The sequence below is a fragment of the Thalassophryne amazonica genome, chromosome 1 (assembly GCF_902500255.1).
Source record: "Thalassophryne amazonica chromosome 1, fThaAma1.1, whole genome shotgun sequence".
Taxonomy (NCBI): Eukaryota; Metazoa; Chordata; class Actinopteri; order Batrachoidiformes; family Batrachoididae; genus Thalassophryne; species Thalassophryne amazonica.
In genome coordinates, this window is record NC_047103.1 from 134,988,751 (window position 1) to 135,006,344 (window position 17,594).

The 17,594-nt window shown below is 42.4% G+C and overlaps 1 protein-coding gene across 1 annotated transcript in view; it reads right to left on the reverse strand.

The window, feature by feature from the left end:
* Positions 1-3,546: 3,546 nt before the first annotated feature.
* Positions 3,547-17,594, reverse strand: part of stoml2 (stomatin (EPB72)-like 2) — a 30,199-nt gene continuing 16,151 nt past the window's right edge. The window contains exons 6-10 of the mRNA XM_034175171.1: positions 17,265-17,399; positions 15,822-15,966; positions 12,945-13,024; positions 12,723-12,851; positions 3,547-4,019 (exon numbers count right to left, since the gene is read on the reverse strand). Of these exons, the coding sequence (XP_034031062.1) occupies positions 3,930-4,019; positions 12,723-12,851; positions 12,945-13,024; positions 15,822-15,966; positions 17,265-17,399 (579 nt within the window). The 3' untranslated portion in view covers positions 3,547-3,929. The remainder of the gene's footprint in view (positions 4,020-12,722; positions 12,852-12,944; positions 13,025-15,821; positions 15,967-17,264; positions 17,400-17,594) is intronic.

A 17,594-nucleotide genomic window follows, 5' to 3' on the forward strand; every position in this document is an offset into this window, starting at 1 on the left:
AGTTGAATAGTAAGGAAGGAGAAAAGGACTTGTACCGATTGGCCAGACAAAGGGACAGAGCTGGAAAGGATGTGCAGCAGGTTAGGGTGGTAAAAGATGCACATGGTAATGTGCTGACAAGTGAGGAGTGTGTGCTGAGAAGGTGGAGGGAATATTTTGAAGAGCTGATGAATAAAGAAAATGAGCGAGAGAAAAGGCTGGATGATGTGGTGAGAGTAAATCAGGAAGTACAAGAGATTAGTAAGGAAGAAGTGAGGGCTGCTATGAAGAGGATGAAGAGTGGAAAGGCAGTTGGTCCAGATGACATTCCAGTGGAGGCATGGAAATGTCTAGGAGAGATGGCAGTAGAGTTTCTAACCAGATTGTTTAATAAAATGTTGGAAAGTGAGAGGATGCCTGAGGAGTGGAGATGAAGTGTGCTGATTCCTATTTTCAAGAACAAAGGTGATGTGCAGAGCTGCAGTAACTACAGAGGCATAAAGTTGATCAGCCACAGCATGAAATTATGGGAAAGAGTAGTAGAAGCTAGGCTTAGAAAGCAATATGGTTTCATGCCGAGAAAAAGCACTACAGATGCAATGTTTGCTCTGAGAATACTGTTGGAGAAGTACAGAGAAGGCCAGAAAGAGTTACATTGTGTGTTTGTGGACTCAGAAAAAGCTTACGACAGGGTGCCAAGAGAAGAGCTGTGGTATTGTATGAGGAAGTCTGGAGTGGCAGAGAAGTATGTTAGGGTAGTGCAGGACATGTACAAGAATAGTGTGACAGCGGTGAGATGCGCAGTTGGAATGACACTCATTCAAGGTGGAGGTGGGATTACACTAAGGATCAGCTCTGAGTCCTTTCTTGTTTGCAGTGGTTATGGACAGGTTGACAGATGAGATCAGACAGGAGTCCCCATGGACTATGATGTTTGCAGATGACATTGTGATCTGTAGTGAGAGTAGAGAGCAAGTTGAGTCTAGTCTGGAGAGGTGGAGATATGCTTTGGAGAGAAGGGAATGAAAGTCAGTAGAAGCAAGACTGAGTACATGTGTGTGAATGGGAGGGAGCCCAGTGGAATAGTGCGGTTACAAGGAGAAGTGGTGAAAGTAGATGAGTTTAAATATTTGGGGTCAACTGTTCAAAGTAATGGAGAGTGTGGTAAAGAGGTGAAGAAGAGAGTGCAGGCAGGGTGGTGTGGGTGGAGAAAGGAGTGATTTGCGACCGAAGAATATCAGCAAGAGTGAAGGGCAAAGTTTACAAGACAGTAGTGAGACCAGCTATGTTGTATGGTTTAGAGACAGTGGCACTAACAAAAAGACAGGAGGCAGAGCTGGAGGTGGCAGAGCTGAAGATGTCGAGATTCTCTTTGGGAGTAACAAGAATGGACAAGATTAGGAATGAACATAGAGGGACAGCTCAGGTGGGACGGTTTGGAGACAAAGCCAGAGAGGCGCGATTGAGATGGTTTGGACATGTGCAGAGGAGGGACCCAGGGTATATAGGGAGAAGGATGCTGAGGATGGAGCCACCAGGCAGGAGATGAGGGAGGCCAAAGAGGAGGTTTATGGATGTGTTGAAGGAGGACATGCAGGTGGTTGGTGTGACAGAGGAAGATACAGAGGACAGGGTGAGATGGAAACTATTGATCTGCTGTGGCGACCCCTAACGGGAACAGCCGAAAGACAAAGAAGAATCTGGATCCAGATTTGGATTCTGCATCAAGTTTCAATTTATATAGGCTGAAGGATTAGTTAGCAGGATGTCAAAACTACTTCACGGATTCTCACCAATTTTGCACCACAGATAGATATTAGGCCATGGAAGGCTCCACTTAATTTTGGAGATGCTCTGTATCTGGATCAGGATCAAGATTTCCCTTTACATAGGCTTTGAAGGATTACTTCAAACTACTTCACAGATTCTGACAAAATTTGCAACACAGATATTGGAGCATGGAAGACCCCACTGAATTTTGGAGGTGATCCAGATTTGTATTGGTAGACATCAGAAATCTGATTGCTCTTGCTTTATTTAACTTCACTGCGTGTGCACTGCTGTGAGCCCACACATTTACGACCTCACACACACGCTCCCAGTCCCTTCTTTTCCAATTGATGTTTATTCCAGTTGACAGGGTACCAAATAAAACATCTCTGCATGTCTCTACTTCCTTTCCATTCATCTATATCTCACACTTGGTATGATTTTTCTTTGCTGATGTGGATCTGACAGAGAGGGGAATCCCAGGTCCCAGGGTCTATTTAAATAAATTTGCATATTTAATGGAGGTGTGATCTTCTGCATGTGCACTCAATTTCATGTTGATTGGGATGTACAACAGGAACGTGCTTGGAAACATGCGTACGCACAGATTTTTTGTGCGTACGAGTTTCTGGGTTTTAGCATATGCCATGTTTCAAGAAATCCACACAAGTCTATGTAGATGAGGCCTCCAATCTCTTATTTAGTCATAACTACAGGACTGTATACAGGGAAGCTTCCGAGAGCCCATGAAAATTCTGAAGGTGTCCCAAGCACCTGCGGATGTAATTGGTAAAACTAAACAGCCAGAGCAGTAATTATCTGTTGCTTCAACAGTAACCGATTGATATCAGTGGCACAAACAAGTATTTGAAGTGATAAATTTAGCTGCAGTTTTCTGAAGCTCACAGTGAGGAGGTTTCAGGTTTGAATCTGATCCGGTCCTTTCTGTATGGAGGTTGCACATTCTCCCCATTTTAGGTGGGTTCCCTCCAGGTGCTCCAGATTCTACGCACATGAAGGTTAGGTGAAATGGAAACTCTGAAATAGACCATAGGCGAGCTGTGAAGTTTTCTCTCTGCTCTGCAACAGACTGCCGACCTGTCCAGGGCGAACACGATTGTGGATTTCTGGACATGTGGACTACGGGCATTTGCAACATTTGATAGAAGAGTTAGAAAAAGAGGCCATCCCGAGCTACAACTTAAAGTGTACCCATTTCCTTGGGAAAAATGTGAGCTTCATCAACATGGCAACTTTGCGGTTTTAAACATTCCCAAGATTCCATAACAGCGCACAAAGGCTTGGTATTGCATCAGGAAGGCTTTTGTTACTGACAAGTCCTGAACCACACATCCATATCAGATTTACCATCAAGCCAGCGTTACTTCCTGTCTGGTTCTGTGTGATGCTGGTGTGCTGGTGATACGCACAATGTAAATTACTCAGACGTGACACAATTTTGAATCACCTGACAAGTAGCACGGCATCACAGATCACTGGCAACTGTCTTGTGTTGTACAATTAATATAAAAATAAATTCCAAGATTTGTTTAAAAAAGGATCTTTGCCACTTAATTTTTAAAAATTTTTTTTAAATATCAAAGCGTGTACATTTTAACGTTCATGTACACTTCTGTTGATTCCTTGAAGAAAAGAAAAAACAGGGATCAAAACTTGACGGTGCCTAAAACGTTTGCATAGCATCGTATAACCTGAAGCAGACACCATTTATAAAGTTACAAATAATGTTGAATAATAATGTACTTAGTGTGTTTTGATTTAATGAAGGCCCTTTCTGACAAAATAATGGTAAAATGATGCAGAGGTGGGTTTTAAATGTTCAGCCATGAAACTTCAGAGTGAAGGAAGGTGACAGTTTTCAGGAGCTGAACAGTCCTTTAATATTTTAGCACAACACGCTGAGGACAAATGTCAGTTTTCACAGATAACATTTAGAGGACTGTGGATTTAGGTCAAGAACGATGCCAGCCTGACACCAGATCCAGTTCCACTCTCAGCGTCTCTGCCAGTTATCAAGTTTTGTCTCAGTCTGTCCTTCTGTCTGGACGCTCTGCAGGAGATAGTGTCTTTTGTGCCAGACAGTAACGGGGTAAAACTCTTGACGCAGAAATCATCTATTTATGGTCTGCTGGAGTTCAGAGCAGTAAGGACACTCAGAGTTACTGTGCTGAAAATTCGTCGGGTTCGTGCGTCATCACGCTTTCAGCTTTGGGCTTCTGCTTGGACAGCGTGTTGTAAATGGTCATGGCCTGAGGACAGAAAAAAAACACAACAAGACATCAAACAGTCTCTGCTAGTCTCATGTTACAAATTGAAACATTAGAAATATTACAGTTTTACTGAACACTGCCAAAATAATGACCACAATCGTAAAAGAAATTGCAGATGAGGCTTTCACACTGCGAGTTATCTGGGTGGATGTTGCATAATGATTCCACGTGCTGCAATCACTGCTGATCATCACATATCAAGATTTCTTTTCTCTCACAGTCATGCGTGTCCACAGCAGGAATTCACTGTGTGTGTCTTTGCTGTGGAATAAACAGACGTATGCTGCAGTGGAACAAAGAAGGGCAACATGCATGGGATTCAGTGGAACGTGTCGCTAAGGAGGGCGTGCAACCTGTGTAAATACACAAATATGACTAAATCCATGGATAATAGTGCCACAAATGCCTGTAACTTGCCCAAAGAAAGGTGGACAAAGTCCCTTAAATGTGTCCCAGATGTGACCATCACACAAATGATCGCTGTTTGGGGATGAAAGCTCAAAAAAAAAAAAAAAAAAAAAAATCACAGCAGCGCTGTCAAGGAGATTGCAAGGAGATTGCAGAACGCTATAAAAACATGATGTTCCGTTCATGCATCAAACACATGAAAGTGTCCTGCTCCAATCGTCATGAAAAGAAAACACCAACTCAGTATTTTTCAATTGTTTAGAAACTGTAAAATTCGCAGTGAAAGCAGCTGAACTTCTGTCCGAGGGCGCAGTTCTTTTTCGTTTTCAGGCGCGTTGCCACATCTGAACTTTATTAAGCAGCCTGTTAGGAGGCAAGACAGATTAAGGCGTTTCATCCTGTTTGAGCACTTTTTTGGATCGTGGGCGATCATAGTACAACAGCGCCCTGTGGAATAACCTGCCACCACCGCTCCTCGCATGCTTTTGGACATATAGGCAATTCACGCTGCCATGCCCACACTGTAGGTGGGAACTCACGCTTAGTCATGCGAAAATGTCAACACTCTATTAACCCTGAGAGTCTTGTATAAGAGCTGAAGACATCCTCATCATCATCTTCTAATCAGCACAATTTAAACATACAGTGAGGAAAATACGTATTTGAACACCCTGTGGTTTTGCAAGTTCTCCCACTTAGAAATCATGGAGGGGTCTGAAATTTTCATCTTAGGTGCATGTCCACTGTGAGAGACATAATCTATAAAAAAAAAAAAAAAAAAAAAAAAAAAAAATCCGGAAATCACAATGTATGATTTTTTAATAATTTATTTGTATGTTACTGCTGCAAATAAGTATTTGAACACCTGTGAAAATTAATGTTAATATTTGGTACAGTAGCCTTTGTTTGTAATTACAGAGGTCAAAAGTTTCCTGTAGTTTTTCCACAGAGCTTTTTGGAATCAATGCCACTTACCATGTTTAGAGGATGAGAACAACCCCAAGAAAACCATCCCAACCGTGAAGCATAGGGGTGGAAACGTCATACTCTGGGGGTGCTCTTCTGCAAAGGGGACAGGACGACTGCACCGTATTGAAGGGATGATGGATGGGGTCATGTATTGTGAGATTTTGGCAAACAACCTCCTTCCCTCAGTAAGAGCATTGAAGATGGGTCATGGCTGGGTCTTCCAGCATGACAATGACCCCAAACACACAGCCAGGGCATTTAAGGAGGGGCTCCGTAAGAAGCATTTCAAGGTCCTGGAGTGGCCTGGCCAGTCTCCAGACCTGAACTCAATAGAAAATCTGTGGAGGGAGCTGAAACTCCAAACCTGAAAGATTTGAAGAATATCAGTATGGTGGAGTGGACCCAAATCCCTGCTGCAGTGTGTGAAAACCTGGTGAAAAACTACAGGAAACATTTGACCTCTGTAATTGCAAACAAAGGCTACGGTACCAAATATTAACATTGATTTTCACAGGTGTTCAAATACTTATTTGCAGCAGTAACATACAAATAAATTATTAAAAAATAAATAAATAAATAAAAATAAAAAAATCATACATTGTGATTTCTGGATTTTTTTTAAGATTACCGTATGTCTCTCACAGTGGACATGCACCTAAGACGAAAATTTCAGAACCCTCCATGACTTCTAAGTGGGAGAACTTGCAAAATCGCAGGATGTTCAAATACTTATTTTCCTCACTGTAATCCATCTACTAAACGTATGCTGTTACTATAAAATTAACATACATGACTGTATTTTAGACACTTTTTATTTTTATTTTATTAAAAAGGGACGCCCAGATCTGATCAGTACAAACCTAATCAAGGCATCAGAATCATTAAACAAGTGCATGCGCACTACGTCTGCTCCACTTTAGATGCACGGTGCCAGCGTGCCCAACAGACTCCTGCCTCCTGTTTCACCACAGAGCCACAGTGCACGTTTTACAAGCAACTAAATACTCTTTAAACACGCAACAAGCCTATATTTTAATTCATATAAATCATTAAAACTACGGTCACATTAACTACAAACAAGGGTGACGAGCACTTGGCTTTGTCCCTTGATGGGCGTTCCCGGAGCGTGCATGCTCACATCTCCGTAAGACATATTGTAAACCACTTCAGAGGTGTTGCAACAGCATTTTATTTTACTATCCTCCTGGCCTGGCCAGAATCTTATTAAGCTGAATTGATCAACTTTAGTCTTTAATTATTAAACTGGAGAAGGTTTTAATATTTGGCGTTTTTAAGTTTCACATTGATGATGCGTCCTGTGTTATGGCTGCTGAGCTCCTCATGATTAAGCGTGTCTTTGAACTTCAGGCAGCATGTTTTGGGGCCTCACATATGAAGGGTCACACTTTGGATCTTGTGTTTTCCCTGGATTTAAATAGAAATAATATGAGTGGAGGATGTACATGTAAGTGATCACAGCTACATTTTTTTTTTAATTTGTCACTCACTGTATTTGGATCCCCTTCCTCCTAGATAGACAGTTCTGCTTTGCTTTATTAAAATATAATGATGTTGATACTTATGTCCTTCAACAATCAGTGGGAAAACTTAAAAAGCTATCACGGATATAGTAGCAGTTTTGAAACAAAGCTTTGTCCTTGTATAAATAGAAATATTTGTAATTTTAGGGGAAAATGCTGTAAAAATGAACAGCTACCATCAATTTCTGTTTAATCCACTAGATGGCGGATGCAGCCTGTGAGCTGTTGCCAGCAGCCGCCATCTTGCTTTGTGTTATTTCCCGTCATCAGACATTAAATAGAAATCTATGATGCACTGACTTAAACTTGGGTTAAAGTGATCCGAAAATGCTGTTTTCTTCAGCGTTCAGGTGCTGAGACAAGCTGACAAAAGATTATCAGCTGGTTAAATAAATAAAAAATAAATAATAATGAATTGTGGAGTGAGCTTTCAAAAGTGTGTATTATATGTAAGATTAATGATCTGGGGAAATTACTAAAATCTCTGAATAAAAGGTTAAAAATGATTTTTTTTGTGTTGAGTAATTGAGTTTATTCTGCAACATCAATATAAACATACAGAGGTGAATGTATCACTTCAAACTGATAAACTTTACTGTTTTTGTGCAAATATTTGCTCATTTTGAAATGGATGCCTGCAACACATTTCAAAAAAGCTGGGACAGTAGTATGTTTACCACTGTGTTACATCACCTTTCCTTCTAACAACACTCAATAAGTGTTTGGGAACAGAGGACACTAATTGTTGAAGCTTTGTAGGTGGAATTCTTTCCCATTCTTGCTTGATGTATGAATGAAACTGAAATCCATAAATTACTTAACTGAAAATATATGAATGAATGAATGAGTTTATTCAGCACACACACACACACACACAAAACAACAACAAACAAAACTTACACCAGAAAGAAAATGGATTGACACTGAAAAATAAAATGGATTGACAATGATCGGTATGATGCGAGCGTGCGAAGCTCTTACTTTTACTCCTGATTATTTCCCATCTTTAACTTAACTTCATAATGAAATTAATTAAGAATCAGACTAGTATCTCGTGTTGCGGCAGTGTGTTTGACAAACTGATGGTATAATTTTCTATTTTGCTTCACAACATCTGGACTGGGACTAAGATTCATTCAAGTCTATTATATAAATAGTCTGATTCTCTTCTGTATTTCTATGTTTTAACAATTGGCTGTACAAATATGGGATGGAGTTTGAATAAATGTAATGGCACAGTAACAGATTTATGGTGAAACTCTCTTGAAAACATTGATCATGTCCACATTGATTTCTATTTATGTCTGGTTGTCAGACACTAACCAAGATGGCGGCGCTCTGGCAATAGCTAGTGAATGAGCAGATCGCCCTGGTCCTCCATCTAGTGAGTAAATAGAAATCGAGGTCGGATACCAAGCTTGAGGTTCATAAGTTGCATCTTAAAGAATTTATCACTTCACTAAAAATTACATAAAAATGCCAGAACTGCTGCATTATCACTTTAATTAAGAAAAACCCTACAGTCTTGTTTGATACAATTAATAGTATTGTTTTTCCAGTTATTTATTGTGTACACAAAAATGCAATCCAATGACTTTCTGCACTTTTTTGTCAACAAGGTTGCAGCCATCAGATCAAGCATTTTACCATCATCTTAGGGGGTTAGAAATTTGGGTGTTGTTTTGACTGTTCAATGTCCTTTGAACATCATTCAAAACAGCTTTGTTCAATTGAGGAATATTTCAAAACTCAGACTGCTGGTGCCAAAGACTGAACTGGAGATGATTATTCATGCTTTTGTCTCTTCACATGCTGAATATTGTAATGAACCTTTTACTTGTCTGAACAAATCAGCTTTGGAATGGCTTCAGACTGTGCAGAATGCTGCTGGGAGACTTAACTGGTATGAACAGAAGAGCTCGCATCACTCCAGTTTTGGCCTCTCATCTTTGGCTGACGGTAAATTTTAGAATTCATTTTAAAATTTTAGTTTTAACTTTTAGGGCCTTACACAGACAAACTCCCCAGTATGATGCAGAGTGCTATATAAATAAATCTTACATACTTAACAAATCTTACACCAAACAAAAAAAGTGTCTGTCAGAATACTTTTACACGTACCGTGCATCTGGAAAGTATTCACAGCACTTTACTTTTTCCACCTTTTGTTATGTTACAGTTCCAAAATGGATAAAATTCATTTGTTCCGAGGGATGGCTACTGACAAGACTTTATCGATACCATTATTGATTCCGCTTATTGATACCTTTTGTCAATTTTATGTGTACTAAATAGGCTTTACAGGTTTTCTATGTCAACAACATTTTATTGAGTCCTAAAGTAAATAAATGTGAAAATGGTCACTGGATCCTTAAACTGTGGACATAATAAACTCTACAAGGTGGATCCTTGATCTCTGGACATAAATAGAAATAAACAAAATCTGTAGTTATTGTCAAAAGCATTTCCTTTCAAACATTATTGGCATGAATGCCTTTCCATACTGAGCTGAACTCTTGCAGCTGGCTGTGCTGCATGTCGGGATGTAATTCAGAAAGAATGCAGGACGTCTCATTTTGGGAAGAAAAAAAGTTTTAGTCTATTGTAGTTTATTGTCTGCATTACAGCGTTTGGAATTCATTTTGAAGTTATTAATTCTGACCGGATTCTGTCTCGGCAGAGAGCCGCACAGCATTTGGAGCTGTGCAAACAGAATGGAGGACGATTCTTGTTTCTTGACTGCAACAAGACAAGAGTCCCAGTGAGTAACATTAATCCACACAAAAGTCACGATTAACATATTTTAATGGCTTTGAGAGGGGTTAAGAAGCGGACTTATGGCTTCTGAAGAGCAGCGAATCAACGAACCAACAAGCCAGTGGATCGAAGCATTGCTTCATTGGTTCACGCTTCAAAGTGGGGTCGTGCTGCAGAAATGGTTGATTACAGAGGCACTCCAGAGTCTGTAATCAATGTACAGGAATGATCATTTTCCCAACAAACACCCTCAAAAACAACGGCCGCTCTGAAGAACCAATAAGGGAATTGTTGAGCAAAAAGACTATTGATATTGGTGGATCGAATAATTTCTTAATACCCGGAAAGAACCGGTTCTCGATACCCAACCCTATTTGTTCCCCTCAGAATTCTACACACAATACCCCACAATGACCAAGTGAAAAAAGTTTGAGATTTTCACAAATCCATTAAAAAAAAAATAAAATCTCATGTACGTAAGAATTCAGTCTTTGCCACGAAGATCAAAATTGAGCTCAGGTGCATCCTTGTTTCCACTGATCATCTTTGAGATGTTTCTACAGCTTAACTGGAGTCCACCTGGGGTAAATTCAGTTGACTGGACATGATTTGGAAGGACACACACCTGTCTACGTATAGGGTCCCACAGTTGACAGTGCTGTCGACCTCCGAAACAGGATTGTCTGGAGGCACAAATTTGGGGAAGGTTACATGAAACATTTCTGCTGTCCCAATGAGCACAGTGGCCTCCATCATCCATAAATGGAAGAAATTGGGAGCCACCTGGCCGCCAATCTAAACTTGGCAATTGGGAGAGAAGGGCCTTAGTCAGGGAGATGACCAAGGACCTGATGGTCACTCTGTCAGAGCTCCAGCATTCCTCTGTGGAGAGAGGAGAACCTTCCAGAAGGACAACTATCTCTGCAGGAATCCACCAATCAGGCCTGTATGATAGAGTGGCCAGACGGAAGCAACTCCTTTGTAAAAGGCACATGGCAGCCTGCCTGGCGTTTGCCAAAAGGCACCTGAAGGACTCTCAGACCACAAGAAACAAACTTCTCTGGTCTGATGAGGCAAAAATTGATCACTAGGCAAGCATTATTATATTCGTTTGCCCGGGTAATGTATTAATGTCTGTGATGCCAACACATTGTCACAGAAGTACGCTACAGACTTTATAAGGCCGCATCCAACTCACTTGGCTGTGTTTTGAAATTACGCATTAGTCTATGGGAACGGGCCGCAGCAACAACGATGTTTTTTGTAGAATACTTAGCCTCGGCCGCTGTGGCCTTAAGCCCCATTTACACATAGACGGTAAGAGCTCCCGGAAGCGTCCCGGAAGAGTTTTTGGCTGTCTTAAGGATCACACGCCGTTAACGCCGGCACTAGGGAGCGTGGCTTAGTTCCGGCTTTACTGGGAAACGTTGAAAAAAAATTATTCAACATGTCTAATAATTCCAGAAGCGCTCCCGGAGAATTCGCGTGACGACGGAGACAATGCGAACAACGGCGTTTGATACTTTTTAATCGCCGTTTCATCCTGCCCCTTCCTGTAGTGCCAGTTTACATCTCCGTAATTGGTGGCTGGAGTTGTATCCCTAATCAACGGCATGTAAAACGGCGATAGAGCCCACATCGGCGTCCTCACCGGCGACAGATGCAGACAAAACGGCGGCGCTAGCGGACAGTACGCCGTTCTAAACGCCACCTCCCGGTTAACGGTGTTCCAAACGGCCGATAGGCAGTGGTCAATATAAAAACACTAGCGCGCTGCATGCAGGCCTCTCACTCGCAGCCAGCTCCAGATATTTTTGTAGAGAAGCTCCAGTATGACTCCTAAAAGAAAATTGGCAGCGGCAAGGACTTACCAAGAGGTCTGGTTCAGAAGCAGAGGGTAGCCCTGTGGTGGAGATGGAGCAAAACGTTGAGGAGGGTAAAAGGAAGGAGAATAAAAGGCTGAGGATGATCTCCCTCCCCCTGCAGTGACAGAGGCATGTATTCCTGCTGCTTCAGCCTATTATACTCTGGGGCGGTGCCTATATGCAAAAGTTCCTGGAGTAATGCAGGATTTGCCTGGATAAATCCAGTGGTACACAGGGCATTATCGGCGTCAGCAGAACACCGCCATTCTCACGCGCGACATTACCTGCGATTGTAAAGGACAGAACTGGGTATTAACCCCCATTGCCTGACATGTGCCGGATGCTACGGCGTCGAAACGCTGCTTTATTCGGCGGATTTAGCAGCGTTTTATCCGCGTATTTGCGGATAGTACGGCGGCCAAAATGCCGGCGAAATGCTCCGCCCCTTTCCACCGCGAAAACAGCTGGAACTACCACGAACTTCAGTCTACGTACTACCCGCCGACAAAACCGTCTATGTGTAAACTAGGCTTTAACCTGCGATTGTAAAGGATAGAAATGGGTATTAACCCCCGATGCCTGACGTGTGCCGGATGCTACAGCGTCAAAACGCCGCTTTATTCGGCAGATTTAGCGGTGTTTTATCAGCGTATTTGCAGATAGTACGGCGGCCAAAGCGCCTGCGAAATGCTTCGCTCCTTTCCACCGCGAAAACAGCCGGCACTACAGCGAACTTCGGTCTACGTACTGCCCGCCGACAAAACCGTCTATGTGTAAACTAGGCTTTAGCCTTCGAGTTGTTGTGACGCGGACTCAGAGACCCAGGAGTCTGACATGGGGGAGGTGGGCTCGACAACAACAATGGAAAATACAAGTTATCAGATCGGGACTCCATATCGGCAGACACTCAATACTGAATGACTCCAATTGGGACTGGGGGCAAAAATACCCGATCTGGACATCTGTCACTTTCATAATTTCATGTCTTAGTGCGTGGCCCCACCATGGTCTTGTGGATGCAGCACATAGCACAAACCAGTCGAGCTGATCACACAGCGTGAGATTTCTATGACAGCTTACGATTCGTCAGACTCACGATGCTGCCACTCACACTGAGACAAATTATCAGCCAGGACACTCACCTGTGTGACCATTCCACTAATGTCTCCAGTGTTGGAGGGCAGGATGACCGTGTTGGACTCTTTAGCAAGGTTGGAAAAAGCAGACACGTACTGTTCAGCAACACTCAGGGAAGCTGCAGCGTTACCATTCTGTCAGGAAAAAAAAAATAAAAATCCCCCACACACTGTTTAGTGTCAACAACAGGAGAGTGATGAGATCAGACGATAAAATCTACTTTATACCTTTTCAGTCAGAGCTTCAGACAACAGACGAATGGCCTTGGCTTTGGCCTCGGCTACAGCCAGCACAGCCTGGGCCTCACCTGGACAACACAAAACCACCTGAACAATCAGATGACAATATTTTACACTTTCACACCTGTGACACACACACTTTAGATTCGGGTTGGCAGTTGGATGAATTTATTGTCCATTATCGCTGGCTGACTGAACACACACACACACACACACACACAGTAAAACTCGCATATAATGGATTCTGGTGGACTAGTGAATTTTGTCTGCTATAATTTAAATCTGCTATATGTATAAACTGAAAAAATCCATTACATGTATGTAACAGACTACTTACAGCCAGGAGGCGCCAAATGACCTACAGGGAATCCCCAGCACCAATTAGGCTTATTATATATATATATATACATATATATATACACACACACGCACACAAGACAGCACCTATTTGGACTTTTCCTAACTTGATGAACGGTGATTAGGCGTTCACAACACAATCAGGTGATAGCTGCTTGTTAAAATCAGCGGACATGCAGTTATTTGGCCCATTAAAGGAAATTATTACATGAGTATTGGCAAATGCATCTGTAAAATATTCATAGCGCTTAACTTTTCCACATTTTGTTATGTTACAGCCTTATTCCAAAATGGAGTAAATTCATTGTTTCCCCCTCAACATTCCACTCACAGAACCCCATAATGACAACATGAAATACTTTTATTATTTTTGCAAATTTGTTAAAAATAAAAAACTAAGAATCACAACTACAGCCTCATGTTTTCTTGAATATGATGCCACAAGCTTGGTGCACCTATTGCAGCACATCTCATGCTCCATCAGGTTGGATGGGGAGCATCGGTGCACAGCCATTTTCAGATCTCTCCAGGGATGATCAATCTGATTCAGGTCTGGGCTCACGCTGGGCCACGCAAAGACAGAGTTGTCTTGAAGCCACTCCTTTGATATCTTGGCTGTGTGCCTCGGGTCCATGTCCTCCTGAAAGATGAACCGTCACCCCAGTCTGAGGTCAAGAGTGCTCTGGAGCATGTTTTCATCCATCCATCTATACTTAGAGCTGGATCAGGTGACCCTGAACCATCCCTTAGTTATGCTGCTATAGACTTAGACTGCTGGGGGGTTCCCATGATGCACTGTTTCTTTCTCTTTTTGCTCTGTATGCACCACTCTGCATTTAATCACTAGTGATTCATTTCTGCTCTCTTCCATAGCATGTCTTTTTCCTGATTCTCTCCCCTCAGCCTCAACCAGTCCCAGCAGAAGACTGCCCCTCCCTGAGCCTGGTTCTGCTGGAGGTTTCTTCCTGTTAAAAGGGAGTTTTTCCTTCCCACTGTCGCCAAGTGCTTGCTCATAGGGGGTCGTTTTGACCATGGGGGTTTTTTCTGTAATTATTGTATGGCTTTTGCCTTGCAATATAAAGCGCCTTGGGGCAACTGTTGTTGTGATTTGGCGCTATATAAATAAAATTGATTTGATTTGATGTCTCTGCACATTGCTGCATTCATCTTTCCCTCAATCCAGACTAGTCTCCCAGTTCCTGCCACTGAAAAACATCCAGACAGCATGATGCTGCCACCACGCTTCACTGTAGGGATGGTGCCTGGTTTTCTCCAAACATGACACCTAGCATTCATGCTCAAGACTTCAATCTTTGTCTCACCAGACCAGAGAACTTTGTTTCTCATGGTCTGAGAGTCCTTCAGGTGCCTTTTGGAAAACTCCAGGTGGGCTGCATGTGCCTTTTACAAAGGAGTGTCTTCTGTCTGGCCACATACAGGCCTGATTGGTGGATTGCTGCAGAGATGGTGGTCCTTCTGGAAGGTTCTTCTCTCTCCACAGAGGAATGCCGGAGCTCTGACAGAGTGACCATCAGATTTATGGTCACCTCCCTGACTACGGCCCTTCTCCCCCGATTGCTCAGTTTAGATAGGTGGTCAGCTCTAGCAAGAGTCCTGGTGGATCCGAACTTCTTTCATTTACAGATGATGGAGGCCACTGTGCTCACTGGAGCCTTCAAAGCAGCAAAAATATTTCTGTAGCCTTCCCCAGATTTGTGCCTCAAGACAATCCTGTCTCAGAAGTCTACAGAGAATTCCTGTGACTTCATGCTTGATTTGTGTTTTGACATGCACAGTCAACTGTGGGACCTTATATGTAGACAGGTGTGTGCTTTTCCAAATCATGTCCAATTAACTGAATTTTCACCAGGTGGACTCCAATTAAGCTGCAAAAAACATCTCAAGGATGATCAGTTGAAACATGATGCACCTGAGCTCAATTTTGAGCTTCATGTCAAATGCTGTGAATACTTACGTACATATGATATCTTGGAGTTTTTTTTTTTAAATGAATTTGCAAAAATCTAAATAAATAAATAAAGGATCACATTTTCATTATGGGGTGTTGAGTGTAGAATTTTGAGGAAAAAAAAAAATGAATTTAATCCATTATGGAATAAGGCTCTAACATAACAAAATGTGGATAAAGTGAACCGCTGTGAATACTCTCTGGACGCACTGTAAATGCATATTAATTATTTAATTTATGAGAAGACATTTTAAAGACTGCAAAGTTCATTGCGATGTTTTACTGTCAACATCATAGTTTTCCCATGAAGCTGGCATGACCCAATCCCACATTCGATGTGTTCGATCCCCACCGTGAACATCTCTGAAAGTTGCTACCTTCATGGATGACAGGTGCACTTGTGTGACCGGACCAGATGAGCTGAGACACTGTGTTCGATGTGGATATGGTGTTATGACGACCTGCCAACTCCTCTTCAGCAACACAACCAGACTTCAAATTGCGGGTGATGTAACAATTAAGTGAAAAACGGATCTGACCTGCTGCTTTGTTTATCTGCTCAGCTTTCTGGCCCTCTGAAGCCAGGATTTGCGACTGCTTGCGACCCTCTGCGACATTGATTGCTGCTTCCCGAGAACCCTCAGACTCCAGAACGGTGGCTCTCTTCTTACGCTCTGCCTCCACCTACCAGGGAAATCAAAAAAGTTTTACATCACAAGATGGAAACAGAACAACGTTCCATATTTGGGGAGCACTCATTTATTCTTTGTCAGATTGTAGGCTTTTTATTTTTTTAATAGCGCGTGTGTGTGGAGCTCAGTGTTTGCACTGCAGGTAGGAGGTGTGTTTTTTTTTCATTTTTATTCCACTTCACATGTACGAGGTCTGTTAGAAAAGTATATGACCTTTTTATTTTTTGCAAAAACTATATGGATTTGAATCACGTGATTGCATCAGCCAAGCTTGAACCTTCGTGCGCATGCGTGAGTTTTTTCACGCCTGTCGGTTGCGTCATTCGCCTGTGAGCAGGCTTTGTGTGAGCAGTGGTCCACCCCCCTCGTGAGATTTTTATTGCGAATAAATGTCTGAACGATTTGGAGCTTTGCTGCATCAAATTTTTCCAGAAACTGTGAGAGACACCATTCGGCATGTTCTGGCATGTCCAGCTCATGCACAATTTCTCGGATAGTCACACGACTGAAAAGCCACCGAAAGCCATCTGAAAGCCGTCCTGTGAGACCAACACGGAGGTGCTTTTGTCCCACGCCATGAGCGGTTCCGTGGCGCATCCCTCCGCTCCTTTTTCCATGAAAAAACTCCTGTAACAGTGGAATGTGCCGAAAAAGTGCTGATGTCCACGCCTTCTGCCTTTTTTTGTGGAAGTCAGACGATGTCCCGGATCAATAAAGCCTTCACGTTGGAAATGATCTGGTTGTTTCAGCGAGGTGTCAGCCTGTCAATCGGCGCTTGGAGTGGGCCGCGCTCTCAGACGCTGTGGGCGGTCTTTAAACCGGCTGGAGCACTCCTTAATCTGTGTAATCCCCATAAAATCATCGCTGAAAGCCATATGAATTTTCCGAATGGTGTCCACCTGGAGGTCTCTCACAGTTTCTGGAAAAATTTGTTGCAGCAAAGCTCCAAATCATTCAGACATTTATTTGCAATAAAAATGCGACGAGAGGGGTGGACAGACCTTGCATTTGTGTCACAGATTGTCTTTATTTCAACATCCTGCACTTTCCTCTGTGACAGACAGTGATTACGAGCTGCCTGCCTGACACTGAAATCTTGTCATGCAAAAAGGGGTGGTGTCACTCATTCGTGAGAGCTTTCCATTTGCTGCTAAATTACGTGTTTCTTCGTAATGGTGCATGTCGGACTCGGCTAATGAAGGTTTGTTCTCTAATTTTTTCTGTTTACAGATTTGTTTCCAACACTTCTGAGTACTGATGTGTTGCTCACAGTCAGACTTGCGTCTTTACCTGCATCTGCATCGATTCTTTAACTCGAGGAGGAACTTGTATATCTTTAATTTCGTAGCGCAGGCAGCGAATTCCCCAGTCGTCTGATGCCTGATTGATGGCATGGACAATATTGGAATTAAGAGACTCCCTTTCCTGCAAAAGGACAGAGGACAGATGTTTATAGGGGATTTGTCATTAATTCCATTGACACACAAAGGCAGATGATATTCATTTGTCTTCAAACAGAATTTCAAACATTCATGGATTGACTGAAATCACATTCAGTGGCGATATATCAGGGAACAGTTGCCTAAAAAAAGTTGATATCTTTGTGCAACTTTCTTACTG